Genomic DNA, 9,228 nt, shown 5'->3' with positions numbered 1-9,228 from the left:
CTGGGGTTCGGTTCCACCCGCGGCTCGGCTGCAGACTCTGCTCACTGTGCTTTTCCAGATAGCTAGTGGAGAGGTGGCAGCCTCTTTCTTTCCTCGCTTTCCATTTTCTTCTTTTTCTTTTTCTTCTTCTTTTTTTCCCCCTTGGAGGAAATACTGCAGCCTCTGGACTGCGTGCCGGGCTCCCTGGAGAGGCTCTCTCAGTTCCACCCACTGGCTGGAAGGAGGGGAAGTGAGTGAGAGAGGGGCAAGGCCAGCCGGAACACACCATGTCACTCTGGGAACCAGACAGCAGCAACTAAGCCTGCACGGGTTTCTTTTTCTTTTCTTTATTTTTTTCTTTTTCTTTTTCTTTTTTTCCCAGTTTTTTCCTTTCCTTTCTTTTTCTGTTTGCCCATTGTTTCTTTTCTTTTCTTTTTATTAAAATTTATTTTTTTTCCATGGTGGGAAAGAGACACGGGAGAGACGGAGAGCTGTAACTGCAAGGATTCCGAGTTGTGCTAAAGGATTTTTTTTTTTCTCTTTTTTTTTCTCCTCCTTCGCCTTCACAAGCGCCTGCGATTGACACCACTAGAGACAGGCTGGTTACAGAGCAAACTGCTTCATCCGGACTGGACCGGGCAGCTGGGAGGAACCAGGCAGGCAAAAACTGGGGAAGCAGTCTGGGGGTTTCGCTACGGATCTCAACCCCCATCTCTTTGGGGTATTTTTGGTTTTTGTTTTCTTTTTCTCTTTCCTTTTGGTTCTTTTGTTTTGCTTTGCTTTGGGTTTTTTTGGTTGTTTTAAATTCCTCACGGTGTTGGAACTAGTGAGTGCTGGAGTCTCAGAGCCTCGGCAGTCACCCAGACTGCCGGGGACAGTGGATTAAGAGAAAGAAGCTCGCCTGCCTGGAGGCTCATATACCCTGTTACTCAGTTTCCTGCCTCGGAGATAAAGATCCCAGCTACATGGGCAAACGCCTGGATCAGCCACAAATGTACCCCCAGTACACGTACTACTATCCTCAGTACCTCCAAACCAAGGTATGGCTGGACCCGCGGGTTTCAGAAGACAGCGTGGTGCCTGGCGCTCCTCCGGAGCGAGCATGGCAAACGGACCCTTCCCTCACCCTCGCCCCCATCCCCTCGGCCGACCTCTTTCAAATTACTAACAGTAGGAATGGAGTTAACAAGCCAGAGGAAGAAGGGAGAGGAAGCCCCGGAGTGTAGCTTTCTCTTTAAAGACGGGGACTTTCAATGGAGTGTTCTTTTGTTATTTAGCCGCAGATATGCTGTTGAGATGGTTGAAGTCTTTTGCAGGTGAGCAGGGATTTTTTTAGAAAGGGGGTCCCAGCAGACGTTCTCAGGGACAAGAATATTGTTTCAGGAGCTTTTCTAGTGAGCTGTTCTTTGTGTGTGAATCTCAAAGATTGGGGTAACACCCCCTCCCGTCCTTTCCCCCTTCCTTGCAGAAAACACTCTGGGGTGGGGGTCACTTAAACTTTTCACGGCTTAGTGCAGTAGGAAAGAAGATCACCAGGAGGTTCCAGGGCACCCAGGAAAGTCTTTTCGGAGTTTGTTGAGCATGTTGTTTTGTTTGGACTGTCTTTATTTTGTGTGAAGGATGACGGAGATGCTCCGGGGGCTAAAAGAACTGGAAGCTTAGCACCCACGGTTTTTACTTTTAGACTGGCCCCCACCCCCCACCCTGTCAGTTACTACTAGGAAGTCTGGGTCTGAAAAAAAAAAAAGGCTTGGAATGTAACTGATAATAATTGGACTTGAATTGGTTAAAGACTTTGGGCTTTGTATGAGCATGTGCTTAAGTGATCATTAGGGGCCCCAGAGGCAAACCCACAAAACTGAGCAGGGGGCAGTGCCGACCCTGAACTTTTATCCTGCAGTTAAATCATGAAGGAGGTGAGGTGAGGGCTCCATGCTCCAATCTGTCAATTCGATTGGACTCCATTGGAGGGGGGAGTACCATATCGGATACTCGGATTTCGTCATGAATTAACCAAACCCCTCCATCTTCTCAGTAACTCCACATGCGAAAGCAAGGAGGGCACGGTTGAGCAGTGTGTGCTGTCACTGGGTTCCCTGGCACGATCAGGGGTTGGTGATTCACGCTGAGGTTACCTCCCATTTACTCTGTCTCGTCAGACAATGCCCATTTGAGGACCAAACTGGACAACAGCCTCTTGGGATTGCATTAAAGGCTGGTGCTCCTTTTTTTCCTTTTTCCCCCATTTTCCCATCACTCTATGCTATGCCCTACCCCTCCAAGGTCGGCTCACTTTGCTGTCTGCCTTTGTGCCCACTTAGTTTGGGCTGCCACTGCTTAAATAGACTAGCCCTCCTGCCTGGTGCCCTAAGTATTAACTCTTTGGGCAACTTGGTAGAGAATGCTGCCTACTACTTTAAAGAAAAGGTCAGGCAAGTTTAAAATAGAAGGATATCCACGGTCATTTTTTTTTCTCTGCAAAGAGACAAAAGCAATAAGCTTCAGGGTTGGCCGAAAAATATCAAACATTCCAAACCTTTTACTCATTTGGCTAAATTTTTCCAAATGTTTCCCCAAATTGTGCTTTGTGCTGGTTCTGGTTTCCTAGTGCCATGCACAACCACAGGAGAAACTTTTGATTGAAGTTGGAGTGAAATAGTTGGGGTTTCTGTTTTGTTTTTCTCCTGGGTTGCTTTTAATGTAGTATTACTAACAGGGAATGATGAATGCTGGGTTGAGTTAAAGATACAGGGTGCTGGGTGAGCCACGGTGGGAAAGGGAGGGAGTGAAGAAAAAGAGGGAGGAAGGGAGGGGGAGAGAGAGACGACAGAGACAGAGACAACAGAGACAGAAAGGGTAGTGGGGAAAGAGCTCAATGGTATTTGAAGTGTTTTGCCTGAAGAAAACTGAGAGGTTTCTCAAGTCTGTTTGGGGTCCTGCGTGGCATTAGTGCCCCACAGACCCTGACAGCGTCTCTGGGTTTTATTACTTTGGAGCAGGCAAAGACGTCAGCATCTGCAACATTTTTAAGAAGTTAGCTCAGTTAGGCATCCTAAGCTGATATTTGAGTAATCAGATCAGGGCCAGGAAGGAACATAAAATCAGCTTCCTGGGCTTTCATGGTAGCTCATCTTGATGGTTATGTTGTAGAGTTTCAGCGTGGCAGCCTAGTTGACACGGATTATCTTGGTGCCTCTGGAATGACAGACATTGATGACATCCGAGGAAACTAGAGATGTGAAAGGTTGGATTTTGTGGAAGTATCGGTGTGTTGTTCTATCTAAGCAGGTGGGGACTTTCTGACAGACTTAATCTGATACAAGAAAGCCTTGTAGGAAGCATGGAGGGCAGTAGAGTACAGTTTCCACAGGACCTTTGCTCCTCTTATACCTACCTGTCTCAGAACAGTATTCATAATCAGTTAAAAGGGAGGGTGCTACACTTCTATTTGTTTGATGAGCCTAGATGAAATTCATGGAAACCCACTGTTCCAGCATTGACGCCTAGTTGCAACTTAAGGTTATTGTCACAGCCAATGGGAACCATGTTCACAAATAAAGAATATTTATATTTGATAGAAATAGAATCCTATGCTTGATCAAAGTCACATCCCGGAGATAGCAGACCTTCGAGGGTTGTTTAAAGTCAAGTGTCTTTCCTTCCTAATACATAAGAGGTCTTGTGTGGGTTGGGCAGGAGAGGTGGGATTTTCTCGGAATATTTAAAGAATCAAAAACAGTGTTTAGCATCATTTTCATAAAACCCAAAGCAAACACAAAGAAACCCCGGGGCCCCTGCTTTGTATTTAAATAGTAAAATGTTGGACACAAGTTCTAGTTGCCTGTGTGAAAACAACATGAAATTAGTATTCTCAAAATCGAGGCCTTCCACTTCCTCAAATGCACACTGTAGTTTGGGGATGCTGATATTTTCCCACTTCTTTCTTGTTGTTTCCTAATACAGGAGAGCCTAACTTACTACTTTGCTCTAATTAAACAAAACTAGGAATCAACTCATTCTGTTTCATCTCCTAGAACGATTCTCTAGATCCTTAAAATGCTTTATAGGAGACAAAACATACATGTAGCCTAAATAAGAGAGTAACGGTTACATGGCCTTAGCTGCACAACAATATCATGTATGTAAATGAAACGGCGCTTGACCCTTGGCTGTAGCGATAATGTGTGGCTATGCTACTGGGCTGTGCTCATATTTCTAAGTATTCTGACTCTCTCTGTTTTTTGATATATATTATATTGTATTTATATATAAACAGAGAATAAAAAAAACAATGACATGCTGTAATATTTAAACATGTGATGTGGCTTGATTTTTAAAAAGTTTTTCAAAGTAAGCCGTTGCTTGGATGGTCTGGAGACCCACCTGTAGCTTTAGAGACAAGCGATCTGAAAACAGTACATTATCTCCCTGGCATTGATTGTTACCACACCACATTTTCCAAGTCTTCAGAAAATCCACCCACTGGAGTTGGGTTCCAAGAATCCAGGTACATTCTCCTGTGAATCTGAGGCATGTTGGGTAGGGGTGGGGTGAACAACATCATCAAAATCATCATCCTCATCATCATCATCATCATCATCATCATCAACAACAACAGTAGCAACACACCTAACAGTCAATAAATCGGTTGAAAAGAGAAAGCTAGGGAAGGGTGATAAGCCTGCTCACTGCTTAGGGAATGGGTGTTCCTGGATAGTGGGGTTGAGAAATGGCTGTTTCTCTCTTAACGTAGTAATCGGAAAACTTTAATCATGTTCCTCAAACTTCCAAAAGAGCCCCCAGCTGGTGTCTCCTCTCTTGCTTTTACATAACCTTGTAGGTTCACAGACCTCTCTCCTGGCCCATCGAGCAGAACTGTGTCTCCCTCTCTGGCCATTGGGTTTCTGCAGAAAGTCTTACAAAAGGGGTCAAGACTAATAGACCCTTCCTGGGTTCCTCTGGCTAAAGGCACTCAGGTGACAGTCAAAGTGGGATCAGGAGTAAGGGCAAGGCTCACCCACTGTATAGCCACGTCAGCTTCAACTACCAACGTTGGCAGCCCAGCCTGCTGCCTCCCACTAAGAGTGTAGCTTCAGTTATGTCGTAGACATGGGTCGTATCATGGAAAAAGCCAATACAGGAAGAGTAGGCAAAGAAAGGGCACTTCTAGAGGGCAAAGGGACCTTCAAACCTGTGGATGTTCAGATCCTTCAAAAGCAAAATCACTCCTCACACAGTTGTCCTGTAGGCACAGGAATGGAAGCCTCCTGGAAGGAGGGACGGAAGGAGGGAGGGAGAAAGAGGGAGGGAGGGAGGGATCTGGAATTTCTTCCTGCTTCCTGCCTGGGCTTTGCACTGATAGCTAGTCTTTGGTAACCTGCCAGTTGTTTGAAAACAGCCCTGCAAACTCCTAAGTTCTGTTTTCCTTTGAAAGCTCGAAACATACAAAACTGGTTTCCTATTGAAAGCGAACAAGCAAACAAACAAAACACAGAAACAAACAAACAACAACAACAACAAAAACCCCAAAAGTTTCAGCTATGGAATATTTAGCTATAATTTCAAATATTTTCCTTTGCTTAGGGGTGGAGACGAAGGGTAGCATGAGAATGTGATAAATCTTGTTTGCCTTATTTTTAAGTGTGCAGAATGTTAATTTGTTTTAAGTAAAAGAAAAAAAAAAAGATCAGCCACAAGGATTTACTCTCTGCACTCAGTTCCTCGATCCTGCAGATCTTTAGGCTTAGTGGAGGTGGGTGCAGCCTGGTGCAGGTTTTGCTGTCTTGTCTAGATAATGCAGTTTTATCTCCTTAAAATGTCTTCTTCAACAGAGGTCAGATTGTTCAGGAACTTCTTACTTTCTCTGGACTCGGAGCTTCAAGGGAGCACCGTTAGGTCCTTCCTGGAGCACCTCTCTTTCATTTTCTCCCCATTTGCAAAAGAAATAACTGAATTATGCAATAGAAGAACTTTTTACAGGAGGGAGTAAGCTCTGTTCTGAAGCTGGGGACAAGGGCACTTTTCAGGAAGGGACACAAAGAGGGGAGGGTGGCGATGCAAGTTCATTCCGGGTCTTTTTGGCCTCAGGAATTCTGGAAGACTTCGTTTTTTTATACTACTGCGATTTTTCACAAATCTCCTTTGACATTATTACCAGTACTTTGGTGGGGAGAGGTTCGCCGTGATGGTGCCCCTGTCAGATTTGAAGAACATACATCTTTTTCTTTGAAAAGAAACTTTTTTTTTTTTTGGTGTCGAACTTTTTATTCAGAATAAGTGGTGGGCGTTTGTCCGAGTTTGGCTTCCAGTACGAGATTGGAATTGTTTTGTAACAGTCTCCTGCACCACAGCTGTATGTGATTAACCAGTGTAATAGCCACGGCATGTGAGAAAAGGCATTTTTTTTATGCTATAGCTGTTGCAAAGCCAGAGTGCAGATGGGCCTGAGAAAACAACAGAGAGTGGGGCTGTGGGCTGAGCTGTGTCTTCAGGATGCGTGTTACTATTTTTTTTTTTTTTTGCAGTAGTGGGAAAACATTGAACTGTTTTGGCTGTGCTTGGGAAAAAAATATGATTTCTGGAAATGGAAACAGATGAATGCTAACAATTGTTTAAAAAACATGCCTGTGTGTGCCCTAGTGCGGGACATTTAATTAGGAGACACACACCTACTCAATGGGAATGACAGATATGCAAAAGCAAATCTGAGTGACTCTCCTAACACCCATTCAAAGGCAAGTTTCACATTCCTTCCTGATATTAGGAGTAACCTTTTCAAGTCTTCCTTCTTGATTTTTAGAATACTTCAATCTTTGGGATTCTTGTCAGAAAACCTTCAAGGCATTTACCTCTAAGGAAAATATTGGCATGTCATAAGGTTCAATACCTTAGAGATAAAATGGGAAACGGCGTATTTGTTTTGTAAGATAATGGGGAAATATACTGCATGGCTTTGAGGGACTATGACATTCGCACTGACGATGTTAAAAACTAGGAAACAGCACATAAGGCCACTTTGCTTTGCCTCTGTTGCTGTACTGGTGGTGCCGTAGAGAAGAATCTGTGGGCCCTTTATGGTATTTGGTATTAATGTTGGTTGCCTGGAGGTTATAGGTCTGTAGGATTAATAAAGGCTAACACGCCAGGCTGGGAAGATGTCTCAGCGTACAAGCCTGCCGATCCGTGTTTGGATCCCCACAGTCCATGGGACTGCAGGACCAAGGTTCTGTTATCCCAATGTTCCTAAAGTAGAGAAGAGAAACGAAGACAGCAGACCCTCCAGAAGCTTGTGGGTCAGGCAGCCTAGCCAATGCTGTGGCAAAGAGAACCGGTCTTAAAAGAGGTAGAAGGTGAGGAGGGGTTCCCAAGGTTGTTGTCCTCTTACCTCCATGGTCACACTTACTGTCTCACGCACTCACACACAAATAATAATAAAAAAAACAAACTTATATTAGGATATATAATAGTTAATACATAATAAACTATAGTATCTAAATGTAAGACGTATGGTTGGTGATTGTTTCCAGGGTCCCTGGAAGTGTCTATAGAACTGGCTATTTAGTTTCAGATTTTAGACTTTAGACATTCAAAAAAGAAACAAACACACAAAACAAAAGCTAAGCTGGGGGCATGGTCAGAGTGAGCTGACTTTTGCTTTCAAGTTGATATTGGCAGTCAATTTGTGCACAAAGAATTTTTGTTTGTTTGTTTCCTATTCATGTTTTTATTACTCATTAAATAATACTATTTAGATTCAGACATATGAATATAGCTTTGTGGTATGATAGTTCAACCTTTCATACATCCCAGTTACGAAGAGAATGGGTGTAAACGAAATGGTTCTTTTTTTTTCCATTGGGCATTCTCTGCTTTACCTGCCGAGGCATAGGTCCATTGGCCAGTTTCATTCACCCTGACCCCTGCCCACTTTAATGTTTGGAAATCCTCTTTACAGGCAGCTGGGTCTTCTTTGGTGTCCTGTTGGCATTGGGAGGTGACCTGCATTTGGTGCTTTCCACAACTTTTTGAACAGCCCAATGCTGCTTTGCAGGGTAGAGGAGTTTGACAAATTTAGTTGTGCCCTTCACATCTGAATCCCAAACACTGAGAGGAACCCATCCATCACTAGGGAGTGGGTGGAGAGGGGCGGGACAAAACGACAGGCATCATTTAATCATCCCCTTGACGGGTGTTTCTGTGGTGGTTAAAGTCCTCTCTTCTGAGCAGACTCAGTTAGTGCTTATCCAAGGCTCGCAGTGAGCATGATGTCTTCCACTCCGCACCTTCCGGTCCATAAGGTGGAGGAGGAGCAGCTTGTGACTAGGGACAAGTTTGGAAGAGAAAAAAAAATGATTCATGTCAGTGAAAACACTAAATGCTTTTCATTCATGAGTGGATGTGGGTGCTAAAGTGAATGTGGAAACAACCATTGACAGACGAGATTATATTTAGAACGGGGTTTGCAAAATGTGCAAATTCCCAAGTCTAATAGGAACCTTGGATATGCGGACAAAACACTACCGTTACTTACAGCATGGTATTATAGAGGGGGAAACCAGGAATACCTCAAAGACGTATCAACCCAGTGAGTTACATTTGAGAATCCTCTCTGGAAACTACTTTTCTTTTTCTTGCTGGAGACCATTCTTCTACATACACACACCCCCCCCAAAAAAAGAACTCCTCTAAGCTGAATTAATGAGACAAAATTATCACAGAATGACCCCATTTTTAATAATTTTCCTCTTAATCTTTGGCAGCCCTGTGTTGGTTTTGTATGATCCAGCACACGAATTGTTATTTTTCTATTTGTGATTACATGTTTACGTTAGGAGCAGGCAGGAAGGGAAGGCAGCCATTAGGGGGAGACCTTTGCTTCTGCCCATGAGCTAGCCTATCCACCTGCTAGACTTGACCTTCCTTTCACAGTTCAGAGTTAGCACACTGGCACAGGGCTGGCAGGATGGCTCAGACTGTAGAAGGGCTGTGCAAGGATTTAAACCTGGCTTCCTGAGTTGACTGCCCAGATCCCACAGTAGAAGGAGGGAAACGAGCCCCCAAAGTTGCCCTTTGACCTACCTCCACTCAGATGCTACGGTGTACACACCCCTGCACTTGCACACACAAACCAAACAGACACAGGGTAATTGTTAACAGCATAAAGTGATTTCGCAGCGCCGGCTGTGAGCAATCCTTCTCTCGTCTTACTTTGGCTGACTATTTCTGCCCTGGACATTGGTCACTTATGAG

The 9,228-nt window shown here is 44.1% G+C and overlaps 1 protein-coding gene across 5 annotated transcripts in view; it reads left to right on the top strand.

Moving 5' to 3' along the window:
* Positions 1-793: 793 nt before the first annotated feature.
* Rbms3 (RNA binding motif single stranded interacting protein 3) overlaps positions 794-9,228 on the top strand; it is a 665,104-nt gene continuing 656,669 nt past the window's right edge. For all 5 annotated transcript variants that reach the window (XM_032911069.1, XM_032911066.1, XM_032911068.1 and 2 more), the window contains exon 1: positions 794-1,019. In XM_032911069.1, the coding sequence (XP_032766960.1) occupies positions 945-1,019 (75 nt within the window). In that variant the 5' untranslated portion in view covers positions 794-944. The remainder of the gene's footprint in view (positions 1,020-9,228) is intronic.

The sequence above is a fragment of the Rattus rattus genome, chromosome 8, assembly GCF_011064425.1.
Source record: "Rattus rattus isolate New Zealand chromosome 8, Rrattus_CSIRO_v1, whole genome shotgun sequence".
In the NCBI taxonomy this organism is placed as follows: Eukaryota; Metazoa; Chordata; class Mammalia; order Rodentia; family Muridae; genus Rattus; species Rattus rattus.
The sequence above is the reverse complement of the archived record's forward strand: the minus strand, read 5'-3'. Positions and strand labels throughout refer to the sequence as shown.